At 50.9% G+C, this 27,817-nt stretch overlaps 1 protein-coding gene across 4 annotated transcripts in view; it reads right to left on the bottom strand.

The window, feature by feature from the left end:
* Window positions 1–841: 841 nt before the first annotated feature.
* LOC143646857 (uncharacterized) overlaps window positions 842–27,817 on the bottom strand; it is a 90,157-nt gene continuing 63,181 nt past the window's right edge. The window contains exons 9-14 of one of the 4 annotated variants that reach the window (XR_013157670.1): window positions 21,688–21,741; window positions 15,928–16,676; window positions 14,396–14,449; window positions 12,430–12,482; window positions 10,001–10,054; window positions 842–861 (exon numbers count right to left, since the gene is read on the bottom strand). Coding sequence is in view for 1 of the 4 variants with exons in the window: in XM_077116266.1 (XP_076972381.1) it covers window positions 21,708–21,741; window positions 24,546–24,621; window positions 26,482–26,542 (171 nt within the window). In the remaining 3 variants the exon portion in view is untranslated. Of the gene's footprint in view, window positions 862–10,000; window positions 10,055–12,429; window positions 12,483–14,395; window positions 14,450–15,927; window positions 16,677–21,687; window positions 21,742–24,545; window positions 26,285–26,481; window positions 26,543–27,817 lie in introns of those variants that run through there. The other 3 variants (XM_077116266.1, XR_013157672.1, XR_013157671.1) reach the window with 3 other exon arrangements.

Consider the following 27,817-nt stretch of genomic DNA (forward strand, 5'->3'; position numbering starts at 1 on the left):
CCAGCCACCCAGAGATGCTGCCTCACTCTTTTCTTCCCACCATCACACCCCCCACCCACCTCTAGGGGTTCTCATCCCCTACAGTGTCAGACCCTCCAGGGCCGTTCCTTTGGTTGCACCATGCCCTAAACTCACCCAAGACCTGCCGCTGCCTCACCCAATCCTCCTAAATCTATCCCCAGGGGGAAAATTCTCCCACGATAAGCACTTCCACGGTCTGCTCCTGCCCCACCCCAACAGTAGGGCTAATGGATCTGGGTCTCTTGAGGTCTCCAGGGGACACACAAACCCTCTGAAATGGCAGTAAGTATTTCTATTGTGTGTTCTTTTCCAGGGAGAGGAGCTGCAGCTTTCTGCGCGCTCCCAAAGAGGTGGCTGGATGTGCATGCTCTGGTGCTTAAATGACAGAGCCCTCAGCTCACAGGCACTTCCTGCTGGTGCCTCCTTTTCTGTCTTCAGTCTCCCCAGTTCTGTGCCTGACCCCCACCCCTTCACCCACCCCAGCCAGAGCATCCTCACCATTGGTCCCAGGCTGCCCCAGGACCCTTTAGGGACTGGGGTGCCAGGGGGTCCAGGGTCTCTAGGGACACCCATCTCACCCAACTGTCCTTGGTAACCCTTGGCACCCTGCAGCAGGAGGAGAGATAAGATGTTACCAGGTCCAGCAGGAGGGGGAAGAGAGGGATGGGGGGCACATGGAGAGCAGGGAGGAGGAGGAGGAGGGACATGAGGTGGTCCCTGTGGGATGCACGGGGAGGATATGGTGGAACTGTGCTGGGGGAGAGAGGAGGGAGCCCACCTTGGCTCCAGTCCAGCCCTTCTCACCCTGGAAAACCAGGGTCCTGGTTTTCCTTCAGGACCCTGAAGTGAGAAAAGGAAAAAGAAAGAGAGAGAGAGGCAGATGAGAAAAGGGACGACACTGGGGCTGACCCATGCACTGGTTGAAGTCTCTTCCTAGAGCTCTGAGCAGGTGACCTAACTTCCTATGCCTCAGTGCCCTTATCTACGAAATGGGGGCAGTAATTCTATTTTTTTTCTGATTTATTGTGGAAAAATATATATAACAAAATCTACCCTTTTACCCATGTTTAAATGTAGAATTCAGTGACAATTACATCCACAATGTTGTGCACCACTATTTCCAAACTTTTTCATCACCCCAAAGGGAAACACTGGCCCTGGTCAGCAGTCACTCCTCATCCCCCCTCCAATTAGGATTTGCCTCTCGGAGCTGAGCATCCAACCCCTTGGTACAGCAGCCTGCCTCCAGCCTAATGGCCCCAGGAAATGTGGGTGTGGCCAGACCAGAGAGTCTCTATGGTCACTGTTGTCGTGGTGACCACCAGTCACCCTCCCCCATCCCCATGGTCCTGAGGGGAACAGCTCTCCGCACTGCCAAGAACTGTTCCCCTCCTAATGACCTGATACTCCTCCACCAATGGTGTCAGCTGAAGGTCCCCAAGGCAAAAGGCCTTGCCCAGGGTCCCAGCTGGTCCGTCATTCAATCCCAGATCTGTCATACTCCCAGTTCCACCTCCAGGCTCAGGCCCAGTGATGACACAAGGCAGGCAGGAGGGCTGTTCTTGGCTCCCCACAGCTGAGATGCTGTGTCACTTCTCCAGAGTCCTCCAGGCCCTGTCCAACAGACACGGACTCCTCTCTGTGGAGTACCCCTCCTCACAGGGGTACTTGGGCTGGGCACCTAGGCCACTCCCTACCAGACGACTCTCTACTGGGCCACTCTGCCCCTCCCACACAGGACATACCAAAAGGCTGCCCTGCCCCAAGAGGGGCTGAACTGGTTTTGTCTGTGATCAGGGAAATTGTCTAGTAGGAGTGAGCATGTATAAGTATGCATATGTAAGCTCAAAGGGAACTGGAGAGAACATTTGTCTTCTTGGAAAGCACTAACCAGCCGGTGTGATTTGGCTCCTCCAGCCACATTAACAGAAGCATATGCGGTAGGGCCAGGGAGGTGATACTTCCATCTGCGCTCCAGGCCCTACCCACATTTCTTGGGGCCAGTAGGCTAGAGGCAGGTTGCTGTACCAAGGAGCTGAATGCTCACTTTAATGCTCTTAAAGTTGCCCTTTAAGAGGAGGCCCTGACTAACTGAGCTGAGGACGGGTAAGAAGAGGAGGTCTGAGAGGTATGTGGAAAGACCTGGGCCATCCCAGAGGGACTTGATTCCTGCCTGAATATCTCTGTAGCTGTCCTGGAGTGGGGGCAGTCATGTTCAAGGAATGGCTGGTGAACAGAAATTACAGGGTAGCTGGCTTTGATTCAGCACAAGGGAGACATGTATGCTTAGAAGATACAACATGACCAATGTGCATTGGTGAAGATGGCTCTCCTTCCCGCAAGCTCCCATCAGAACAGTCGGCATTCAGGTGGAAGAGGACACCTGCACCCTGGTGCTCATCTCTCCTATAACCCTAGGTGAGTCCTGCCCCTTCTCTGGGCTGAGACTCAGTTTCTCTGCCTTTAATGATGAAGATCTTAAACTGGTCCCTGTGTTGTCCAACAGGGTGGCCCCTGGCACATGTGGCTACTGAGTCCTCAAAATGTGGCTACTGTGACTGAGGGACTGAATTCGTAGTTTTATTTACTTTTTAAAAAGTTAAATGTAAAATTGATAAGCAATCCAGTTATTGGAAATCCAGTGTTTGGAGCACCTTGGTTATATGAATCTAGTTTGCCAATTGTAACTTTTATAAAATCTATATATGGATTAAGTTGTCCAATGAAAATTTAGCACCCAAATTGAGATGTACGGTAAATGTAAACAATAGACTTCAAAGACTTAGTGCTGGTCTCATGTCAAAAAAATGCAAAATATATTATGGAATCTTTGTATTGATTACATGTTGAAATGTTAATATTTTGAATATACTGGAATGAATAAAATGATACTTAAAGTTAATTTCACTTATTTTTTTTACCTTTTTAAAATGTAGCTACTAGAAAATTTTTAATTACACTGGTCACTTATTTTCTGTTTCTATTGGACAGTACAGCTGAGATAAACTCAAGATTTCTTATTTTCCAAGTATTAAAGTATGAGAATAATCCTCAGGGCTTTTAACTGCAGGCTAAGCACTATGTGTGCACTCTACATTGTATTCACCTTATTCCATTTTCACAACAGTGTGGGAGGAAGGGATGGTTATCCCATTTTAGCGCACATGAAAGTAAGGCTCAGCGAGAGGAGGCTGCTGGCCCTGGTTGCCCAGCCAGTTTAGAAATGAGATGGAGATGCTCAGTTTCCAGGACACCCCTTCCCCCTGGCTGGTCCTCAGTGAGGAATGATGAAATCACAACACAGAAGCTGGCAGAATTTGCCAGTGCACTGCAATAATTGAGCACTTAATATAGAGCCAGGGAGACGGGAGCCTGGACACTGCCCAGGAAAGGGCAGCTGCTTGTTCTGAGAACATCCCTTGGTAGGAAACCCCGAGTAATGATGCAGCATCCAGTAGGATGAGGCTGTGGCACAGGAATTCAGACTTTTACTGGGCCCCCATCCACATAGATGCATTTCTGGAATGGTCCTGCTGGCTCATAAAATTCTATTTTTAAATACTCTACTGTTTCCAAGTCAGAATAGGAGATATGAGTCCTGCAGCCCTGATGTCAAAAAGATTGTAAATATAATCCCCTGATCTCCTCCACCACCCCAACACACAGTCCAGCCGCAATGAACCTCTTTCTAGTCTGGGCCTATGAGATCTGGGAGTGATGGCAAAATATTGACACTAACACTGTTACAGAACCATCACCAACACCACCATCTACACCACCGTCACCACCATCACCACCTTCATCATCATCACCATTACTACCACCCCCACCATCACCACCACCATCACCACCACCTCCACCTCCATCATCACCATCACCACTGCCACTGCCACCATCACTAACACCATCACCATCACCTCCTCCACTAACAACACCCTCATCATCACCATCACCATCAGCACCACCATAACAGTCACCCTCACTATAACTACCATCACCACCATCCCCATCGTCATCGTCATCATCATCACCACCACAACCACCAGCTGCCATTCACATGTCCACTTCCAAATTCATTAAGACAATTATATTTCTGGTTCATTTTATAAAATGTTTTCTTATCCAATGTTTTGTTTACTCTTTACAGATGACAAAAACAAGGCTCAGAGAGGAGCAGTGATATGTTCAAAGTCACACAAAGCCTGGACACTGGAGCCAGAAACTAGGGCCCAACCTTTAGACTCTGGGTCCAGGGCACATTAAATCATCAAAAGCTCACTAAAAAAGCATCTCTGGAATGAGAACTCAAGGGAGTCTTAGAGCACATTCTTTCTAACTCTATCTCACCAAGGATGAGACCCAGAGAGGGCAAGGGGCAAAGCAGAAGGTCACACAGCAAGTCAGTGATGGAGAGTCAGGGCCAGCACCCCTCCTGCTAAGTCCCCCTGGCCCATTTCTCCACTGCTGGGCCAAGCATGAGGGAAGTTTCCTCTGTTCTATTCTCTCAGTGTTTGGGGTGCTCACCCAGCTACAGCTGCTAAGGAGATTAGCACTTTGGTTCTATCTTAGGAAACAAATATGATTTTCCCACAGCCAATTTATTGCAGGATCTTTTGGAACAATCCTAGGTTAGTCATTTCAATACCCAAGGGGGCAAAGAGAATCTCAAGAGCAGGCCCAAATGAAATAAGGCAGCCATGCCCAGGTAACAGCATAAACCTCTCCCCTTGGGGAATGGAGAGGGAAATGGACAGCCCAAGGAAACTAGGCTAGAAGCAGAGGTGCAAGTTATTACCACCCAATTGGCTCAAAACGGAATGCCAACAGACTTGCACATCTGCGTGGGCTGTGTATCTGCAAGCCTGCCTTACGCACTGAGCCCAATCAGTTCCAGTGACCACACAAGTCACATCATATTCTGCTCAACTGTGCAAACATACCAGGTTTCCCCAACCATATAATCAAATACCAAGTCATCAGTTGAACACTGAAGGCACTCTAAAGTCAGGCCCCCTGTCCTGCACCCTTACCCAAGTCCTGAGTTCCAGCCACATCAGAGCAGAGGGATAGTATGTGCAGAGGCAGCCAGGCCTGGGTTCACATCCAAACTGTGCTATTTCTTAAATGTAAGAGCCTTGGTAACTTCAGAATCCTCGGAGGGTTGCAATCAGTATCAAATAGGGAATGTTCTGGAAAGCACTGGGCATGATGTCTGCACACAAGCCTTGTTTCACGGTGTGCAGACACCATGCCAGATGCTTTCCAGAGCAGAGACAAGGCAATTTTCCCTTCCCTACCAAGTTCTACAATCCCAGAGGGCAGGGTGCTTTCTGATTCACTTCTTCATTCTCAAGGGACCTGGCACACAGAAGATGTTCATGAATGTTTGAAGCCTGACTATATAAATTTCTGTGAGGATGGAAGACCAGAACTTCTTTGTCTATTCAATCAGCAAACAGGATTTCATCCCCTTCTACATGCCAGGTAATGGGCATTAAAAAGGAAAAGAGGAGCAAGACAAGGTCTTGACCCTGGAGGGGGTGGTGACAGTCTCACCACACTGGTATGTCTTAGGGGACTTTGGATGCCACTAGAGGCCCATGGCCCAACTTAGGGGTCAAGGATGAGTCTCTGGAGGACAGCTGAAGGCCAAATAAGAGTCAAGCATGTGATGCAGAAGTAAGAAAGTAAGAGACTCTTAGAGTTAATAGCAGGTGCATAGGCCCAGGGTGAAAGGCATGGCTGATCCCAGGTACTGAAAAAGTTCAGTGTGGCTGAATGTGGGGGTCAGATGGGATGAGACTGTCAGGGACCAGGTTTGTGCAGGGCTGGGCAAGTTACCTTAAGAAGACTGGATGCCATTCTGAGGGCCCTTGGGAGTCATGAGAGGGTAAAGCAGGAGAGCAACATGAACAGTGGGTGTCCGCAGAGACTCCAAGGTGGAGGAAGCACCACAGCAGGAAACCACTTAGCTGCTGCCATCAACCTCCAGTCCAGGTGCCTGAATCAGTACACTTTCTGCTCTTACCCGGAAGCCCCAAGTGATGGCTTCCACGTGCACTCACCAGGCATCCAGTGATGCCAGGGGCGCCAGGGGGCCCCTCCTCACCCATCAGCCCCTCCTAGCCTTTCTCGCCATGCTTGCCATCAGGCCCCAGGTAGCCCCTGTCTCCCTGGGTAGGGAGAGAGATAATGAATAAGTAACCAAACCCACTGGAGGCCCCAAGTCCCAGGGTTCCATGCTGAGTTGCAGGACCAGCCAGCAGCCCCCAGAACCCTGAGGGTCCCTGAGCTGCCGGAGGGTCTGGGTTGACCTGGCCCAGACATCAAGGAAACAGTCCCAGCCATGGTCATTTCTGCCTGTCCTTATCAGGGCTGGGGAGGGAGAGGGCCTGGGAGAGAAGACAGGAGACCAGCCTCCCCAGCCCCCATGCAGCTGGCAGGAAGGATTCAGGTCTGGGGGACAAGGGCTCTTTCTCCCCACAAGGGCATTGGGAGGGAAAAAGGTTTAAGGATCTGGAAGAAATTTTTTGAAAGGAAAAATTCATCCAAACCTTACAAGTTTTTCCATTTTCTGAGTTCTATTTTCAACTCTTGCCAACACAAAAGCAGTTAATAATGGCAATAGTAGTAATTATTATTCCTAATAAAGAAAGGTTTTTATCTCGATGTAATAGACTCAGAGCCATGAAGCAAGTGTTAAAAGGCAGAAAAGCTAGCTGATGGTAAACTAAGCTTTAAAGGTGCAATCCAATTGGACTGCAGTCTTCCTTAGAAGCTTTATTTCTCACTCTACTGTGTCGCTGCCTGTCCTGTGCAGTTGTCATTCTCACTGGCTGCAGATGACTCCTCTGTTTGGTGGACAGCAGCTATCACCATATCCAGGCCATATTCCAGACACTTTCTCCATTTAATTGACTTATTACTCATAAAAGCTTTCAAAGTCAGTGCTCTGTGTCCCAGTTTACAGATGAGGGGACTGTGGCACAGTGGAGATAAGTTGCCTTGCCGAAAGTCCTACAACCAGTGGTGGAGTAGTAGTGGTGGAGCTGGCATGTGAAGCCAGACTTTGAGACACTAAGTGGGAACTGAGACATCCACTCGGCAGTTATCAGGGTCTTTCTGGGACTGCAGGAGTTTGGGGTACTGGGTTATTTCTTCAGAAAATCAACCCTTTGTATGGGATTAGTGAAAGCCCAAGGGATGCAGGCATTTTCTGCTTCCACAAACGTTGGCTTTCTAAACGGGGTTTGAAGTCAATCACAAATGGGAGCCTACAGGCTGCCCTCATCTCATCATTGCCATCTTCTAGCATTTCCAGGGGAAGGGGAAAGTGGGGGCAGGTTGGGTGCTGCCAGGCTGGACCATGGTTAGTGCTGGTGTCCTGGAAGCCCCGTAGGCAGTAGCCACAGAGGGGTTGGGCAGTGCATGCCAGAAGGCCAGCTCCATCAGGGCTGGCCTGCTGCTGGTCTGCATGCAGCCCAGCTGTTATCACTCAGAGAGGCTGGAGGGAGAGGAAATGAAGTCACATGTAACAAGAAGAGGGCTGGGGGAGTGGGGTGTCTTTGCCAGTTTTGGGTCATCCTGCTTTACAAGGGACATCAACAAACTGGTGTGAAACCAGAGGACAGAGCACAGGGTGCAGAGAACATGAAGCTGGAGGCTGGGGCTCAGGCTGGCAGAGAATAGAGCTTCTGGGACAGGAATGACGAGTGCCAATCTCTGCAGGCCAGTCCTACTGGAGCCTGGTCTGAATTCAGGAGACTGGGTTGGGTGGAAGTTTCTAAGGAGTTTTCTAGCACAGTCAGGGAGTAGTTTCAGATGGAGCAGCCCAGAGATGGCACAGAAGAGGAAGAGAGAGTCCAGGCTGTGCCAAAATCTGGTACAGAGAAACTATAGGCACACGGAAAGGGTGGGGTTCTAAGGTTCCTTCCCACAGAGATTTTCAGATTGCAAGCATAGCCTAACATGGAGACAGGGGTTGGCCCAGCTGACCCTCTTAAAGTCTCCCCTGGATCCAGGACTGCACCTTTGTATTCTCATATTGATTGCTGCTTTTGCTTGCAGCTCTCAGAGGCTGGCACCCTATTCCAGGTGGCTGGACTCGTTTTCTGAGAGCGGCCCTAGTCTGGCATCCTGGGATCTGCATGAGACATGGCTAGAACCACAGGCTGCCTAGAACCCCAAGCCTGGGCTCCTCCTCAGCTGCGGTGGGTTTTCTTGGGGACTCTATGCAGAATAGGCTCTAGGGTGTCCTGGGGAACCCCAGAATCCTAGGGCATCTGTCAATGCTCAGAAAAGCCTTATAAGTTGCCTAAGTCTAACTTTTCAACATACAGATGAGGAGACCAAGGCTCAAAAAGAGCCTCCCACCACCACACACTGTATATCTGAGCCACTACTCTGGTCTGAGGACTGGGGTAGAACCGGCTTCAGAGGGAGTAAAAGAGGAAGAAACCAGGACTAGAGATTCCTGAAAAATGGAGCAAGGAAGTCAGCACAAGGCAGCCAAGCCTGAGAAGTCTCCACCCCATCCCACCCCAGCGAAGATTGCAAGGGGCAGGTGGCTACCCAGGAGTGCAGAAAGAAAGCCACCCCCTTGTGTCTCAGTTTTCTCATCTGTCAAGAGGCAGTGGTAAGAGCTGCAGCGGTTAACTCATCTAAAGCACCTGCTCAGTGCTCAGCACACAGTACTGGTGGGGGCTGGGGGGAAGGGAGTGCCCAAAGCTGTTCAGCCCCAGCACCCATCACTGTCACCCCAGAAAATCACAGGCACTTGGTGAACACAGTGCGTGTGGGGCTGGGGGTGATGGAGGTCAGTGCCCCAGCTCTCCCCAACCAGGACCTGGTTCTCAGGCAGTGAAGCAGGGCTGTGGCCAGGAAAGCAAAGGGGATGACAACAGAGGGCACTCTCACCTTCGTGAGGAAAACACGAGGTCAAATGGGAGCCAGCCAGGGGAGGAGGTTTAAGCTTCAGATGGTGACCAGACTGACAGGATGACATCCATGGAGCCCTGCAGCCCTGAGATTGGCCATGTAAATTCTTAGTTTATGGATGTGAAAATCAAAGCCCAGAGAAAAGACAGGGGTGATCCAAGGGTCCATGCAGAATAGGTGGGTGATAGAGGGGAAGCCCTGCAACAGGGCACAAGGGACCCGGGCTGGGAACTGACTTCACAGTGAGATCGACTGCGGTTTGAAGCCACAGACCAGCCTAGGCTGGGGTACGGCTATTAGAGGATGATGACATCTGTCCCTGGTTCAGATGTCCTCCCGGCACTTGTTTAAATTTCCAGTATCTGTGGCCGACAGATACACCTACAGAAGTGGCAGGACAAAGTTTGAGCCATAAGCTTTGGTGCCAGTGAGCTCTGGCTTTGAATTTCAGCTCCTTTCCTCATAGTTATGGACATACCATTCACTGGCTGTGTGTCCTTTGGCAAGTTTCTTAACCTCTCCAAGTGTCATGTTCCTCATCAAAAGACAGAACCTCCATGGTAGGCTTGATTGAGGTGATATGTATGAAGGGTCTGGTACTAGTACGACCAGCCCTCCATAAATGGTGTTTATAGGTCGTTAGAGTGATTAGCATTTTCCTGATCTTTTAGAGTGTTTGGCAGATAGTTAAGTATCACCCTCTAGCTTTAGAACTGGCACAGAGCAGGAGTTCAGGATCTACCCTTGGCCAGGAAAAGCTGAAGTGTCAAGAAGAGACTTCTTCTTGGAGTGGAAGGCAGGATTGGAATCCCATCACCTCCATGCAGGTGGCCAGGTGGGCAGAGTTGGGGGCAGTGCAGGTCTGGGTTGGCCCTCCCCACCCCTGCTCTCAAAGGGAGTCAGGGGTTTGACCTCAGAGCTTTATGGGAATGCAGTACTTCGAGGAGAAAATCTGAGTCCTGGGTGGAGGGCTATAGGGCCAGAGGTAGAGGGCAGGGCCAGAACACCCCCTTCCCCCTCCCCAGACCCAGGACACACTTACCTTTAGGCCATCAGGTCCCATGGGAGCACTGTCGCCCTCCAGGCCTAGCTCTCCCTGGATGGGGTAATGGGGAAAGAAGAGGGAACATTACTAGGGAGGGAGCCCCAGCATGGTTTTACTTCCTACTTCCTCCCTGGAAGCAGGGCCCAATCCCCAGAAGCCAGATCTCCAGGCATTTAGGCCCTGGGGTCTGTTGCACAAACCTGGCACCTGGGTATGCAGCAGTCTGGGGGTGAATTAATAAATGAGTGGGAATGTAGAGGTGCCCACTCTCAGCTTTGGAGAGAATCAGAGCCATCCTGGACAGTGTTGACTATGGTGGGGAAGCAGTGATGCCTAGTGGTTAAGAACTGTGGGTCTTCTGACCCTCAACTAGGTACCTTCCCCATCCTTCCAGCTCTAAAAATGCCGCGGACTGCTCAGGTGACAAAACAAGAATTCACAGCAATTCAGAATCAGAGTAGGAAGGGGACCCGGAGATGATCAGATATAGGAATGGTAAAGACATGACAGCTGTGTGCACTCTGCCCTTCCATGCCCACAGCAGACATTGCTATCAACCCACTAGATGTAAACTCTGTGATGGCAAAGGGCTTCTTTTTTTTAATTAATTTTTTTAATTTTTAAAAAAATACCAAAAAGCACCAAACAAATGCAAACATTCATAACTTTTGATCATTTTGTTCTACCTATATAATCAGTAATTCACAATATCATCACATAGTTGCATATCATCATCAGGATCATTTCTTGGAACATTTGCTTCTATTCAGAAAAAGAAATAAGAAAACAGAAAAAAATTTATACATACCATACCCCTTACCCCTCCCTTTTATTGATCACTAGCATTTCAATCTAAATTTATTTTAACATTTGTTCCCCCTATTATTTAATTTTATTCCATATGTTTTACTCATCTGTTGATAAGGTAGATAAAAGGAGCATCAGACACAAGATTTTCACAATCACACAGTCACATTGTGAAAGCTCTATCATTACACAATCATCATCAAAAAACATGGCTACTGGAACACAGTCTATGCTTTCAGGCAGTTCCCTCCAGCCTCTCCATCACATCTTGAATAACAAGGTGATATCTACTTAATGAGTAAGAATAACCTCTAGGATAACTTCTCGACGCTGGAATCTCTCAGACATTGACACTTTGTCTCATTTCACTCTTCCCCCTTTTGGTCAAGAAGGTTTTCTCAATCCCTTGATGCTGAGTCTCAGCTCATTCTAGGATTTCTGTCCCACATTGCCAGGAAGGTCCACACCCCTGGGAGTCATGTCCCATGTAGACAGGGGGAGGGTGGTTAGTTTGTTTGTGTTGGCTGGAGAGAGAGGCCACATTTGAGCAACAAAAGAGGTTCTCTTGGTGGTGACTCTTAGGTCTAATTTTAAGTAGGCTTGACCTATCTTTTGTGGGGTTAAGTTTCATATGAACAAACCCCAAGATTGGGGGCTCAGGCAAGGCCTTCTTTTTACTGCTGTTTCCAGTGGCTTCAGAGAAGTGTCTGCCACACAATGGGCACTCAGAAAACACTTCCTAAATGAATGCTTGTCATTCCCTTTCTTTTCAAGCCTAGATGGAGCCTCAGGATCCTTTTAATATGGTACTCCATAAGACTGCCCTAATCATCCTGAATTGACACACCGGATCTCCAAACTCCGAGCTCCCCCAGTATCATTCTGTGACCTTCCCCTTTCATTCCATGCCTTAACTTGGTTTGTGGAGCTTCTGTTAACTTAGGGCCAGGGGAGGCAGAAGAATTGGAAAAAAAAGAAAAAAATGACAAACGAGGAGATCTGTGTTGGGGGCCTGTCCCTTCATTAACTGTGACCTATACTAACTCTGTTTCCTGGGCCTCCTTGCTTGGTAAGGTGCTAGAGGATGCCAGCTTTATAGCCTTCACAGCACCCCACGGGTCCACATTCATGCAGGGATCTTAAAAAAGTAGCATGGAACATAGAGACATGGACAAAGCTTCTCAGAGAAAACCAAACTTTGTGGGCTTATTTTGGACAGGAGATGTTACCTTCTGTGAAACAGTGTCTAGGGATATGAAAAGGAGCCCTTCAATTAAAGCACTTAAAGGTCAAATAAATGTGGAGGTCTTGGGTTAATCCAAATGAAGCCAGTTGATCACAACTTTCTAGATCCTTGAAAATTCTATAGCTAATGTGTGAGAGGGAGCACTGAGTATGTGTGAGTCCCAAACATTTTGATCACCAAAGAATTTCTTTTGAAGTGCACCACTATGCTGTGGAAATGCCAGCTTACAAAGAGACACTGTTGAGGTTGTAGAAGTGCATGATCTCTTTCTGCAGCTGAGAAAACTGAGATTCAGAGCCCCATCTTACTACCCCAAACACTGGCTGAGACAGTTCAAGAGCTTTCCAGGGAGAATGATTTTGCTTAAACTTACCCACTGCCCAATGAGGCCCTGCTCACCAGGGATGCCCAGAGGTCCAAAGTCACCTAGGAGAAGCCAATATAAATCCATCTGGACGGGGCCATAGCCAGCCCGAGCCACCTCTTTCCATTTTTATTAAAAAATCTCAACCACAGATCCATTCCAAGTCAGTCCTAGCCATGTCCTTCTCCCATGCCAGAGCAGAAGGATCATCAGGGCCATCAACACCATCATCATCAATACCTCTGACATCATCATCATCACTTTCAACATCAACATCAACATCACATCATTGCATCAATTTCATCAACGTCTTCCTCCTCATCATCATCAGCAATGCTGTCATTACAGTTAATACATGGCATAGTTTTAAGTATTTTTTTCTATATTACACATTTTTTCTATATTTACACAACAACTCTGTAGGGATCTCCAAGCCCTGTCTCCTGCTGGTGACTGTGGGAACAAGGTGGAGGTGGGCACTGAGCTCCAAGTCTTGCGACAATGGGAATAACCCCACTTACATCTATTTTATACATGGAGTGGTTTCCTTCACTTTTGTCTGAGCAGAAGATTCTAGGACTAAGCCAAGTCCCTCTCTGAATGGCAAGGAGACTCAGGCACAGAAGGGAGTGATGTGCTGCATGTGTTATAGCCCCTGACTGGCCCCCCTGCACTCTCCTTCAACAGCACCCTCAGACCAGCATCACTCATGGGCTCCTGGAGTCTGGATGGGGAGCAGTGTCCACTTCCAACAGCAGAAAAGGGAGGGGCTCTTCCTGGAGCCCAGGTATCAATAGGTGCCTGTTTCCTGGCAGCTAATGAGGAGTATCAGTGCTGAAATGCAGATGGTATCACTAAGGCAGGAGGCAGGCTGCCCCAGCGTGGAGGGAGAGGTGGTGCCAGAGAAAACATTGCTGGGCAGGGGGCAGGGGGCAGGGGTGGGGGCTTCATGCTGGCTGCACAGTCGCTGTGGCCACTGCCAGGCCCCGCTTCCCTGCCAGGAGCACAGAGAACCCATTATCCCAGGCAAAAAATGACCTGTTTCTCTTCCATGGGAAGGACAGAGCTGCCAGCTGGGAGCTGGTTTCAACAAGTCATTTTTCTCCTCTTTCATCCCAGCTTACCTTCATGCCTGCTTCCCGAGGAGGGCCCGGTTCTCCCACTGCACCCAGTGGTCCCTGCAAGTGACTAGCACTAGTCACTCTTGGAGAGAGGGCTGATGCTTGGCAGTCAGTGAGAGGATAACGTGCCCAGAGAGGGTAAGAGATGTGCCTCAGTTCACCCAGCAGGAGAGACAGAGAGCTAGAAGCAGGCCTCAGGCTCCCAGAGCTTGGAGCTGGGACAAGGGGGCCACCACATTAGGAGCCCCTTGGCAAGGACAGGGAGGAAAATTTCATGATTCACATAATGATGGGGAGGAGGCCAAAACATGCAGTGCTCATGAGAGCTGAGAGCTTCCAGCCCTTCCCTCTGCAGCCAGACCGAGATGGTGAGGGTGGGAAGGGACCTGAGTTATCACAGGGCATGGCTGCAGCCCTAGTGCAACTCCATCTCCCCCTTGGGCTCAGTGTTCTCCTGTGGATCAGTCAGCAGTGTCTGAGGCCCCATTCCAAGGTCAGACCTCTGTGATCGGGTGAAGTCCTAGCAGACAGTGTGTGTCTCTGTATGGTGAGCAGAGTGGGGGGGAGTGACGGGACATGCTGTTTTCCATGGTGCCAAAAACAGGTAATGCCACCCTCCTGTGAGTGTTTTGGCTCCACTGCATTACATCCAATGCCCCCTGGGACCAGGCAGCCCAGCTCCTTGCCCTGTGTCATCAGGGTGGATCTACTGTCTTTCTGTGCACCCACAGGACCCACAGGACATGACCCCCTCCCCAGCCAGGACAGGAAATGGCAGACAGGGAGCCCTGAGGAGGGCTGGGGACCCAGCAGCAGCAGCAGCACAGGACTAACAAGGGCTTCTTGGCTCTCACCTTGGGTCCCATCTCTCCTGGAGGGCTGATTGGGCCCTGCAGGCCCTGGGCACCCTAGAAGACAGACAGACAGACACACAGTAAGGTGGGAGAAGCCAGCCTGGAGGGATGGATGAGGGAGAGGGCTCACATTGCCCAGGGCTCCTGCTCCCCAGCACACTAAGTGTCACGGTGTCTGTTGCTCCCTCTCCTCACTCGCCTCCATCTGATGCCATCCAGTCCATTCTGCACACTCCCCTATAGGCCCTTCCCTGGTCAGAAACCTTCTAGTTCTGAACATTGCTCACTGTTCCTTGTGCCTGGATTGCCTTTTCATGGCAGCACCTCTCCAGACAGCTCCTCCACCCCACCCCCCCACCGCCAGGTCAAATCCAAAGGAAAAAAGTGGCTCCTCCAGACCTCAGGATGCATGGATGAAGCAGTGGCACTTGCGGATGGGATTCTCTCCTCCACCTGCCCTGTCAGGGACATCTCCTCCAAAGTCCATCAAGACTCCCTCTCCTCCTCCCCACCTCCAGCTCCACCAGCCCAGCCCTGCCTGCCTCTGCAGCCTCTCACGGGTCTCCCAGAGACCTGGGGGCTCCCTCTCAGATTTATCCTTCACAAGGGGGTCTGCTGCAGCTCAAGCTGGTCAGGTCACGCCTTCTGTTTTGAACACTCAATGGCTCCCCATTGCCCTTGAGATAAAAAGCAACCTATCTCCACGGTTTTCCATGGGTCCCTGCACCCTCCTTCTGTCTTCTCTGCTGCCTTGCTCTCGCCACTCCAGCCATACTCAATTCTTTTTATTTCCCTATCAGCTTGTTAGCTCATTCTCATCCTCCTTCCCTCCATCCCTTAGAGACCTGACATACACTGTTCCCTCTGCCTCTCACACTGTGCTACACTCTATGTACGTTTTCTCATCTAATCTTCATGACAGAATGGCAAGGCAGAGGCAATTACCCCCATTTTGCTGGAGAGATAACAGAGCCTGGAAGGCAGGCAGAGCTTAAACTCAAACCAGCTACCTCTCTAGTGAGCTCCCTGTGCAGTGCCCTTGCCGCCCTCAGAAACCTGCCCATCAGGGCAGGGGAGACCCTGCACTGTCCCTCTACAACTCCTTTCCTTGTCTCACCATCTGGGCCATTCCTCCTGATGGGTGGCCTTTCTGCAACAGCCTGCCAGGGGCAAAGATGCAAAGAAGGGAGGGGGAGAGCCCTAACCCATTCTCCTGGGAGGCTCTTGGTGCCTAGGGGGCCCGAGGGACCCTGGATGCCATGCAGAGCCATGACAAAGGTGACCACAGTCCTTCCATGGCTTTCTGCACTGCCTGTCCCACTGGCCCCAGTCAAACCCACTACAGGGTACTCAGGTCTGACCCCTGCTCTGCCTGCCCCAGGCTGATAGAAGGGGAGTCTGAGACCCAGAGTGGGAGGGCAGTCAAGGCAGGGCAGGGGGGGGACAACTAGAGTCTCTGGGAGCCTGAGTAAAGTGACTGCAATGTTCCCCAAAGCCCCACAAAGAGAATTCCAAAAACTGAGGGTACTTACAGGAAAGCCTCGGGAGCTCATGTCCCCTCACTTGCCGACTGTGCCCTGGAAGCATATTGGGGGTTGTTAGAGGCCAAAAGCCATGGAAGGCTTGAGAGACACAGATTACCAAGCAGCAAGCTGGAGGGGACCTGGGGAGGTACCTGCTGCCCAGGCTGGCCCGGCCTTTCCTGGGGTCCTGGAGGACCCTGCAGACAGCAAAGCACGTGAAGGGCAGAAAGGTGTGAGAATAGACCCTACCCAGGGAAGGGACCTTATCCCACTCCCACCCCCCGGGGAGATGACAGGATGCCCTGGGTCACAGCGTCCAGCCCTTTCCCCACTGTGCATGTGGAAAACCACAAAGGGCAGTGGTGAGAACCAAGGATTCCAACCCTGCTGAGGCTGCCAAAGTCTGTCTCTGCCCTCAGGGATTCTGGGGAAGGGATAAGGGGTCCCATGGGATTCCCGTTACTCTCACTTCTGTTTTTGCTCTCACATCACTTTCACTCTTGCTTTCATTCTCTGCACTCATTCTCCCCATCCCCATGCTCTGTGCCTGCCAGGGGGCCAGGAGTGGAGGGAGCACTCTCAGGACCTGGCCCCGAGGCCTTGCAAGACCCTGGAGAGTCCCAGGGTTGAGGCAGGTGTGGTCCTAGGGTGCTGAGTTCCTGGAGGCTGTGGTGGATGGCAGGGTAGGCCATGGGGGTCGGTACCTTGAGGCCCCTGGACCCGGGCTCCCCAGCTGTTCCATCTGGTCCTTGGGGACCCTGGAATAGAAGAAGGGGTTAGCACAGTGGGCATAAGGGGGCCACCTGCAGCTGAGAACAGGGGCTGTCTCCTCCTTCACTTCCTGGCAGCCCCCACCCTGAGGTGGATCACCCTGAGCAAGTGCCTGCTGAGATGACTCTGCAGAGGGCACAGCCCGGGTGGACTCAGGGGAGGCCCTGCACTGTAGGAGGAGGCCAGAGCCTGCCCAATCCTGCTCACGGGTGCCGCAGGTGTCAGTCAGCCAACCCAGGCACGGAAATTGAGGGCCTGAGCCGAGAGGTACCTGTTCAAGCCCCCACAGCCAGGTCTCCAGACTCCGCTACAGAGGCTCCTCCCAGAGCACAGGGGTTGGAGCAGGTATGTGGGCCACAGCCCTTGGGGGGACCTCACAGAGAAGGACCTGGGGAGGGTCTCGATGTAACCAGAAGCATGGCCCAGCTCACACTGGAGGAGCTGATGTGAGGATGGGCATGCCCATGGCCAGGAGCAGGAGTTGGGCAGCTATTCCCTGGAGGCTGGAGCCTGGAGAGGATGCCCCAGCAGGTGGATCCCGGAGAGGATGCCCCAGCAGGTGGATCCCATCCTCTCCCCACTGCACAGATGGGAACACGGAGGCCCAGCCAAGGGCAGTGACTTGTTCCAGGTCACTTAGCACACTATCAGTCAGTGCTCCACCCCACCCCGGGGTCCACCTACTGCCCCCGTGCCCCTTTACAGGACCCCCACAGGGGTACATTGGGGTGGGTGTCCTGGAAAATGCCCTGCAGAGAAGAGTGGGGTGTTGGTTGTGAGTACTCAGTAGAGACCGTATTGGGGAGACAAAGAGGCTCGTGTGAGAGAGGCTGGCCCACCTCAGCCTGGGAACCTGGGGCTCCGTGCAGCCCTCCCATGGGCTAGGGGCCTGGGGAAGACCCTGGGCATGTGAGCGACACAATGAGGTATGAGGAAATGACCCAGGAAAAAAGCCATTTAAAAATGGAACAACGAAATTTTCTATTTAAATCGAATATGGGATATTTCAATTAATAACTGAATGGAAAAAAAAGATGAAAATTCTACTTATTAGCTACCTGGGACTCTCAGAACTTCAACTGCCCACCACAGCCTTAAATAATGCCTCATTTATTGAATGAGCCAAGGGACCCTGGACTGAGGCCAGTGGTTCAGCTTGGAGCCTTTCTTGAGTGCTTCCAGGCTGAGGGCAGGGTCTACCAAGGGACCAGCACTAGGCACACCCATGGATGCTCAGGAGATAGATGGTGCCTCAGTTATCTCATCTCTGAAATGGGAAGACAAAGTCACAAACTCAAATGCACAAAAAGTGGGCAGCTTGGTCGGTACCTGGCATACAGTTAATGCTTAATAATGACTGGTTCTTGTCCTGCCTGGTTCTGTCCGAGGAGGTTGCAGGCTCCCCAGGGATACAGAGGATTTCGGCTTGGCAAATCTCATATTAGTCCCTTCCTCAGAATAGGCAGCTTCTAATATGCTTTGTGGAATTGGCAGGTTCAAGATGAGTTTCAACATTCAAACAGGCCAATCCTAATGGTCATTTGAATGCTGGGGTGCAAGTCCTGGTTCTGCCAGAAACTTGCTGTGTGACCTTGGGAAAGCCACATTACCTCTCTGGGCCTCAGTCTCTGACTGAATTAAGTACCTGTGTCCTTTCAGCTGGACACTGTCAGACCATGGACACAGGCCTGGCTGAGATGGAGTTGGATAGTGGTGGGTCTGTCGTGGTCATGGGGACTGGGGCAGAGTCTAAGCTGATGGGCAGGCAGCCCTGCTGTCCTGAGAGATGCCTTGTGGCCCTGGCTGTCTCTACTGCCTTAGCAGAGGTATAAACTTCCCTGGAGAGTCACGGCTCTGGAAGAAGAGCAAGGCATAGAAGCTTCAAGAACTCAGCCCAAAATCTCACAGCATCTTGTTTATCTTATAAATGAAAGCCATTGTGGGAGAAAGGTCATGTGAGCAATAATAGTGAAAACAATTGTCTTCATTTTGTCAATGAGGAAAAAGGCTCAGGATACAAGTGAACTTGTCCATGGCCACACAGCTGATAAGTGGAGGGGCCAGAATTTGAGTCCAAGTTTGTAGGATGTCTGTTGTTTTTCTTCACACCACTACTGACACTGTTTATTGGTATGGAAGTGAGTAGCCCATCAGTGGGTGTAAGCAACTCAGGGCCTAGAGCAGATGAGGAAGTTTGCTGGGAGGAGCAGGGTATTGGAGAAGACAACCTCTAATGTCCCTGTTACCTGGGAGCACACGAGAGCTCATGGAGAGGCCAGGGTCTAGCTTGGAAGGACAACAGGACTAATCTTTCATGTCTGGAGGGAAGTGGAAGCAGTGGGACCACCAGCCACCATCTCTCCCAAGCTGCATGGCAGGGTAAGGAGTGAGGGAGCCTTTGACACTAATCCTTGCTTTGACCAGTTGACATTCACACTGGGTGTCCCCCAGGCCTGCCCCCTCCTTTACCAGTGAACACGGGCCAGCCTGCCCCTCTGGAGGAAGGCCTAAGTCTCAATCAAAGTCATATGCCTGCCCTATTGAATCCACTCCGCTGGAAAGATGTTTGCAATCATGGCTGGGGCTCCCCACCAGTCAGGCTTCACAGGAAAGATTCAGCCAAACCTGATTTCCTGCCCAGGACAGTTAATTTTGTAGCAAAGAACTAGATGAATGAGAGGGAATGAACATGTACACAGCACCTACTGCATGCAAGGCACTTGTTCAGTGATTTAATCCCCACGACCATGATGAGATTGGTTGTTACTGACCCATTTCAGAGGGAGAACCAGAGGTTTAGACAGGGGAAGCCAGGTGCCTGAGGTCAAAGGGGAGAAGCTGGGATTCGAGGCCAGTTCTGCTGAGTTCTCATCCTCACTCACAGGAGCTGAGGTGAGTCTCAAGCATTTCAATCCCCAAATCCTTACAGCTCTCCCAGATGGAGGAATCAAAGTCAACCACTGAACAGACAGGAGAAAGTCTCAGAGGCCAACAAACTAATCTTAGGTTCCACAGCTGGTAACTCAAGAGGCTAGGACTTACCCATGGGCCTGTCTGGCCCCAGAATGCATGCACCTTCCGCTGCAGCTGCTGAGCTCCAGCTCTAGCTGGCAGTCCCACCAGGGTCTAAGGGTTTGAGGTCCCACCCAGCCCCTGGCTTCAACCTCTTAGCACTCATTTTTCCCAGGAAGGGAATGGGGAAATTTGAGGGTAGCAGAGGCCACCTCTTGAATAGGCAGAGGAGCAGGCAGGGCCTTCCTAATGCAGAGAAACTGAAGCCCCTAATGCTACAAGGCCTTGCCCAGGTCACAGGTAGGCCAGGAGCTACACGGAGACTTGTCCAGACTGAGCTTTCACAGGCACAATGGATGCTTCTCCAGCCCCCTGCCCTCAATGACCTCACCCATGAAGTGGCCAGGGATAATCTGTTTTGGGGGGTTCTGGGGTGTTGCACTTCTGCTGAATCCTGAAGGAGCAGGAGATTGAGTTTCTGAAGCTTGCTCCCTGACCCTGGAGACCTTGAAGTGGCTGGGAACTTGGGCTTCTTCAAGCAGGAGATACGTTCCTCAAGCCACTATGGGAAAGGGGTGGGGAGTGGGGTGGGGGGAGCCCCAAGAGCTGAGGGAGGCCCAAGCCTAGCATCTGGGCTGGGGGCTGGTGCTAATGCAACTCTCTGGGGCAGGAGGGAATGTACATAAGTTCAGAGGGATCTCAGCTACCCACTCCATGGGCCTCAGCCCACTCCCAGGGACACAGGGGACATGGGCACAGGAAGGGGCCCCACCAGGCCCGAGGATTGCCTTTTAATCGCCCATCACCCTGGCTGGCTGCTTGGGCCATCTGGTTCAGGGGAAGATATAATACCACTTGAAATAGAGCCAGTGGAAAATAATGATCACAGATCCCAAATACGGAGCTTGGATATCGGGCCGAGGCTGCCTGCTCTACCTGCCCCATCTTATTTCCTCCTTATACCAAGGCTGCATGGTGTGGCACATATACCCCACACTGGGGGCAGGAAACCACTCCATCAGCCCTTTCTGCATGACTACAAGTAAGGCTGGACTCAGTATGGAAAACAGCCAGAATTCCCTGGGTTCAAATCCCAGGCAGACCACTTTCTAGCTGTAAACCTGACACAAGTGACTTAACCTCTCTGGGCACTAGTTTCTTCCTCTGTCATTACATAGCTAAGGACATAAATAGCACCAACATTACAGGGCAGTGTTGAGGATTAAATGAACTAATGCATGTGGATGGACAATGGCTGCCACATGTATCACCTCTAGCCATTGTGCTAGGCCAGCCCTTGCTTAAAACCCTCTGTGGCTCCCCACTACTCTAGTAACATAGCCCATAGGCTTGCCATGGCTTGTGAGATCCTGCCTGGCTTGGTGTCTGCTAATCCCCTGCCCTTCATCCCTCTGAGGAACAGACCCCTAAACATATACACCTCCACTCAGCTTAGGACATATTCTCTACAAGTCCGTCTGCCTAGAACCTGGCATCAGCTTAAGAATTGCCATTTTCTGGACGTGTCCCTGAGGTGAGGTGCCTTCTCTGGGCTCCCAAGTTGCCCATGCTTCCATCACATCAGCGGTGCTGACAACGCTTTACTGTATTATCTACAAAGGTGCCTGTCTGTCCCATTTTCCTTGATATATACAGTGCTTACAATAGTGTATGGCACATAGTAAGTGCTAAATTTATGGTAGTTGAATGAATGAATGAATGAATGAATGAACAAACAAATGAGCAAAGCTCTTGTACCAGGAAACCCATCTGTGCTCACTGGATGGCAAGGCCTAGTGTGAGAAATGGCTGGAAAGATGGGTGGGTGCCCAGGCTCAGAACCAGGTGCAGATGAGCCATTGCCTGGCACTGTGAAAGCCACAGACCATGGAGGCGGGTGCATGGACCAGGGGGTGGCCCACAGCAGGCAGCCCCATTCCAAGGGTGCCCCTGTCAGTTCCAGCCCTGGGGCAGGGCCTGACTTACCCGAAGTACCTTTGTTCCCCTCATGCCTGGTGGGCCTCGAGATCCTGGAGGACCCTATGGGGAGAAGAAAGTCTTTGGAGAAGTCCCTTTTCAGGGAGTGAGCACAATGCTGGGGCTGGGAGCTTGGGGGGAAATGCCTGAATGGGTTGTCCTGCCTCAGCCGCCTCTAGGTGGGAGGATGTGACACTTGGACCAGCAGGGAAAGAAGCTCTCAAGCCACAACCCCTGGGTACTAGAGGAAGCACTGTGTGTGCTGCCCCAATGTGCAGGAGTAGATAGGGTGGGCCTCAACTTTTCTTGGGAATTCAGGTAGTGGGGAGAAGTCTCCCTCGGTGAACCATTCCCTTTTTCATCTCAAAGTCAACATCAATGACACACCTGACAAAAAGTCACCTCCAATTCCCACTTCCCTGTTTCTCTCCCATCAGCAAGGATAATGCAATGACCCAAGTATCTGCCATACACACCCACTCTCACCCTGTATCTAACCTTAAAGGCATCCATAAAGCCCCAACCAGGGCAGAAAAAGCCCTGGGGGCAGAGGAGGGAGAGCCCAGAACACAACCTGAGAAAGCCTGGGGAGCAGAGGGGGAGGCATGCATTGTGGGGTGGGAGGCGATAAAGGATAGGGAGAGAGGGGGAGTTGTGCAGAGAAGTGGGAGCAGGAGACAAAGAAAAGGGAACAGACCTTGCCCAGAGAAGATGCCCTGGTATCAAGGTTTGATGAAGGAATGACAAGACCAGGAGCAAGGGGGGCCAGTGGGGACAGAGAGAGAAGGAAGTTTCAAAAGGGCTGGCTTGTTCTTCTCTGAACTCTCCACATCTGGCCCAGCACAGGCAAATGGCCAATATTTAGGAATCAGTTGAATCAACAAACTCATGAAAAGATGAAGAGGACAGATGACGGGTGGAGAGGTAGAGACAGTGGCAAAGGGAAGAAACAGACTCCTAGCTGTCTCTATTCTAGGCCCAGCCATGGACATGGAACAGTATGTCCATTCCGCCCGACAGAGCCAGGTCCCCTGGATGGCTGTGGGCCACTCCCAGCTCAGCATCAAGGAAGATACAGCCCTGCCTCCCACTGAGTACCAGGGAGAGGCTCAGCACCATTGGCTTCTTGGAAAAATTTCTTACTGCTTTCATTTCCCTCTTCCCATAGCCTTGAGAGGTGCAGACACAGCCCCTGCCACCCAGCAGAAGACCCCTGGCAGCAGGATGATGTGAAGGGTCCAGACCCCTCTTCAGTTCAGCCCAGCAGGGTGTGGACCCCAGCTCAGCCCAATAAGAAGGCAGCTCTGATTTTATCAAAAGAGCAGGAAGTAGTGCCAGGGAGCCTGGGTTCAAATCCCAGCCCTGCTGCTTACTAACTGTGTGACTGCAGGTGAGCTACCTAAACTCTTTGGGCATCAGTTTTATCATCTATAAAATGGGGATGAGCTGAGTGCCTCCCTCCTAGAGTTGCTAGAAGAATTAAATGACCTGGAAGTTTCTCAGTAAAGGGTAGCTTTCAGCTATCTCAAAGGGGGAGAAGGTGAGAAATCCAACGCCAGACCCAGCTCTGGCTATCAGGTGGCCCCGGGCAGGCACCAGAACCTGAGCCCTCCCCTCCCCACAATCAAGGGAACAATAATCTCCACTGACCTCTGTGGACTATGTGAGGACATGGGCACTAAAATGATAGGAAAAGTGGGAAAATGCTAGTCACATGAACAGAATCATCAGAAATGTCACTTTGAGTCCCATTAAAAATAAGTAACGAGCATATCTAGTATATCTAGCAAATAGTAATGGTACCCACTATTACTACTCAACAAGCAATTATATACAGCATGCTAAGCTTTACATCATGCACACTATCATTTCTTTCTCGCAACAATCTCATCATGAAGGTGGTTATGGTGTTGACTTAGAGAAAAGGAGACCGAGGCTCAGGGAAGCTATGAACATTACCAGAAATCAAATAGCCAGTAAGTAGAAGCATCAGGATTTGAACCTACATGCCTGATTGTGATGTCGGTTTTCTGGACCTCCTGCTTTCCTGCTTCCATTCTAGAAAGCAGCAGGTGGCTACCTGATTCCATCAAGTCGGAGCTAACCCACTGAACAGATGGAAGCACTGAGGCCATCTGAGAAGAACTCTCTCAAGGCCATACAGTGGGAGCCAGGAAGGCAGGTCTATAGATCATCTCAGCTGGGCTGGGGACTATCAGACAGAGATGTTTGTATTTAGATGAAACTCCTCATGATTGAGGAATGGGGAAGTGGTGGCAAGGTCAGCTGAGCTGTGGCAGGGCTTATTAGGTAAGGGACAGAGGAGGGCTGCCCTTTCCTTCTGTGCTGGCCTGAATATCTCGACCTGCAGTTCTCCCATCTCCCACTGGCCTTCCATTTTACTCTGGCCACTCCTTTCCAGTTCTTCCATCTCCCACTGGACAAATGGGGAGTCTGAGACCCAAGGAGGTCAAGCACTGGGCACAGGAGCTAGAGTTTGATGATACACCACAGGCATCCCTGTAGCAGGCCTCGGCCCTGCTCTGGGATCCAAGACTGATTGGCTTTGCACTGGTTTGAACCTGCAATGTACCCCTGAAAAGACCATGTTGCCTTAATCTATTCTTATGGGGACAGAACCTTTGTGGATGGAACCTTTTGGTTAGGTTACTTCAATTGAGATGTGACCCAGCCCAATCAAGATGGGTCTTAATCCTTTACTGGAGTCCTTTGTGAAGAGGATAAAAGACATTAAAAAGTCCTGAGAGATCAGAGAGAAACAACCCGGGAGAAACAGCAAGGATACACAGGAGCTAAGAGAGAAAGCCACTGAAACCAGAACCCAGAAAAGGACCAGCAGAACTCACCATGTGCTTCCCAGGTGACAGAGGAGCCCTGGATGCCAGTGACCTTTTCTCAGAGAAGGTATCATCTTCTTGATGCCTTAATACAGACATTTTCATGGCCTTAGATCTGTTCATTTGTAAATCCCCATTGAAAAAGACAACCCATTTCTGGTATATTGTTCTGGCAGCTTTAGCAAACCAAAACAGGCTTTAATCACTCTGGCTCCAGAAATACCAACTGGGCCCCAGGTACTGAAATGTAGGTTCCTGCAAACTCTGGGGAGAGGAGCTGTACAGCAGCTTTTGGACTGGGTGGGCTGACGGTGGCCTGCCATGCTGGCCCCACTGGCTAGAACCCTCCTGCATCCTGTCTCACCCAGAGTCCCCTCTCCACCTTCCTGTCCCAGAAGCCCCATGTTAGTCATGCCTTTTCCTCTGCCACATGAAGATGGGAAAGCCCATGTCACTGGGAGTCCAGTGAGCTGGCTTATGGTCCCAGCTCTGCACTGTGAGAACTTTGCACTTAACACTGCTGGGGGCAGAGAGAGACACCCACAGCAGGGATGCTTGGCGGCCCTCCTGGAGCTAAGCGCCTCCTTCTTTGAATGACTGTTCTCATGTTCAGACTTCCTGGGCACAGCCAGTGCTCAATAAGGTCTGTCAATGGCTGAGGAAATGTTTATACCTGATACCTGCACTAGACAAGGAAAATCTCAAGAGCAGGACCTATTTCTAACCTCTGGGGCCAAGCCTAGGCCCAGCACACAGTAGGTGCCCGAAGAAGTTTGAAGAATTGGCACCAAGAATGGGTCTATACAAGCTCCCTAGGGTTCAAATGGTCAGTGGCCCCATCTCCCCCAGCCCTGCCAGGGACCTGTGCTCCTTTCTTTGCACCCCAACTGAAGCCCACCCCTCCATTCCCTTTGAGTGAGCTCCCTAGCTCTGAGCCCTAGTCTCTACCCTCCATCAGCAGAAGCAGAGGCACCCTATGCTCCACCTGCTCCAGGTAAGAGGAGTCCCTCTCTACCCTCCACCTCACACTTGGGAGTGTGGAAAGGGGCCTGATAATCTGGGGGCTCCTGGCTGCTCCCTCAACCCTCCCAGCTTTACCTACCCCTCTGCCTTAAGATCCTCAGGAATATCCCTGCTTCCTCTATCACCACAAGAAGACCAGGACCCCCAATGCCCCTTGGCTCTTGTCCTCAGCCCCATTTGTCTCCAGCATGCCCAGCTTCTTTCTGCTTTCTCCTTTGCAGGCATCACTTATGTACTGGGTCCTCTCCCCATCCCAGGATATAAGCTCCAAGAGAGTAGGGATTGTTCTCTGCCTTGTGCACCGTTGCATCCCCACCTCCTAGAGCTGCCCCAGGCACATATTAGACAGTCTTTGCATACTGAGTAAATGAATGAATGAAAGCAATAATAGTGCTAATGACCAAGCTGCTCCTGTGAAATGAACACCACTACATAATGAACATTAGCCTATTTCAGTTAACCTACATGACCACACTGTCATAAGCATGATTACTTTCCTTATTTTTCAGATGAGTGAAATTCAGCTTAGAAATACCCTTCTCTGGGCAAGATAGCCAGGAAGAGGTAGATTTGGGACTTGAACTCAGATCTGTCTGACTCTGAGTTCTGGAATCCTTACTCCTATGAGACAGTGGGTGCGGGATCAAGGACCACCAGGGGCTTTTGCTTACCGGGGATTCAGGCTCTCCGGAGGTCCTGACACCACCTGGGATTCCAGGGTGACCCTATCAAGAGAGAGAAGTAAAAGGAGGAACCAGCCATGGAACATGTCTCTTCCTCCTTCAGGCCACCCCAGGCCATGAGGACAGCAGTCCAGCTTCCCAGGTGGAGAAGGCAGGTCATCCTACGCACCTGCGGCATGTGGAGGTAGGTGGAAGAGAGCAGGGCTGCGAAAGGAAAGAGCAGGAGGATGCAGACTTACTTCTTACCATTGACCCCTTGGGTCCTGGAGCACCTGGGGGTTCCATCATGCCCTGATCACCCTGTGATGGAGACAGTAATTCAAGGTGGGGTCATGGCTGTAGGGCAACTGTATGGGAAGCACAGGGCCTTCCAGAGGTCCAAAGACTTTCCCAAGGTCTACAGAGTCGCTGCCAGCTGCATCACCCAGGGAAGTGATGGGGGTGGGTGGGGATCTGGGATTTCACTCAGTAGGAGCCAAGACCTCCTGCAAGTCCTGGGAGGCCTGGACGTCTGCTGCAGCATTCCCTATAGTGGGTTTCCCGAGGATAAGGATGGTCCTGATTAAGGATGCACTAATTATGTTATCCCCTTTGATCCTGCTCTACATCATGTGGTTCCCATTAAGCCTGGCACCCCCTAGACTGGGCTTACAGAGGCAGGTATGGCAATAAAAGGCATTTCTTCCCCTGCCCACCCCTCTCTCCACCCAAAGCTAGATGATAACCTGGAGGATAGGAGACATAATTCCTTCTCTCTTGGCCAACCCAACTGGACTGGGCAAAGATGGTGGGGTATGGCCCACAGAGCTAAAGCCAGGAGGCAGGAGCTCTGGGTTCTAATACTGGCTTTGATTTTGTGAGACCCTGTTACTTGAATCCACCCATCCAGCAAATATTTACTGAGCACTAACTCTGTGCCCAGAACTATATGCCAGACCCTGAAGACACAATGGTGAGAAGAAACAAGTAAGTCCTGCTCACATGAAGCAAAACACTGAGTTTAATGTGGAGACGGACATGAATCACCAAAAGATATGCAAATTGGGGGAAGTGCAGTGAGAGAGTGGGTTAGGGTGCTATGATGTTATGATACGGGGACAAGGAGATGTGACCCACCTGAGTGTGGGGGTTGTTAGGGAAGGCTGCCCCCTCAAATGTTGTTTCAACTAAGAGTTGAAGGATAATTAAATTATCTAGGCAAGAAAGGCAGGTGGAGGTGGGAAGAGTATACCTGGCAGAGAGCACAAATTGGGCAATAGTTTGGTGATGAAGATGGACAGGAAATATTTGAGCAACAAAAGCAGGCCAGTGTTGGTTTTGCTACTGTACAACAGTTATGTAACCCAACTTCCAGATGGGTTCATAGGCCAGATAAGTCCTGAAACCCAGAGGGGTCAGCCTTTCCAGAACATCAACTAGTCCCATCCCATATTATTGACAACCTTTTGCAACATGAAAAAATTTAGAATTGGCATAGCCCAAATAACCGTAAATATTGGGAGAAAGATCAAAGGAGAAGGTGGAGTTATAACAGCAAAATAGGATTTAACAAATGAGTACAACTGCTGAATCATT

The sequence above is a fragment of the Tamandua tetradactyla genome, chromosome 9, assembly GCF_023851605.1.
Source record: "Tamandua tetradactyla isolate mTamTet1 chromosome 9, mTamTet1.pri, whole genome shotgun sequence".
Taxonomy (NCBI): domain Eukaryota; kingdom Metazoa; phylum Chordata; class Mammalia; order Pilosa; family Myrmecophagidae; genus Tamandua; species Tamandua tetradactyla.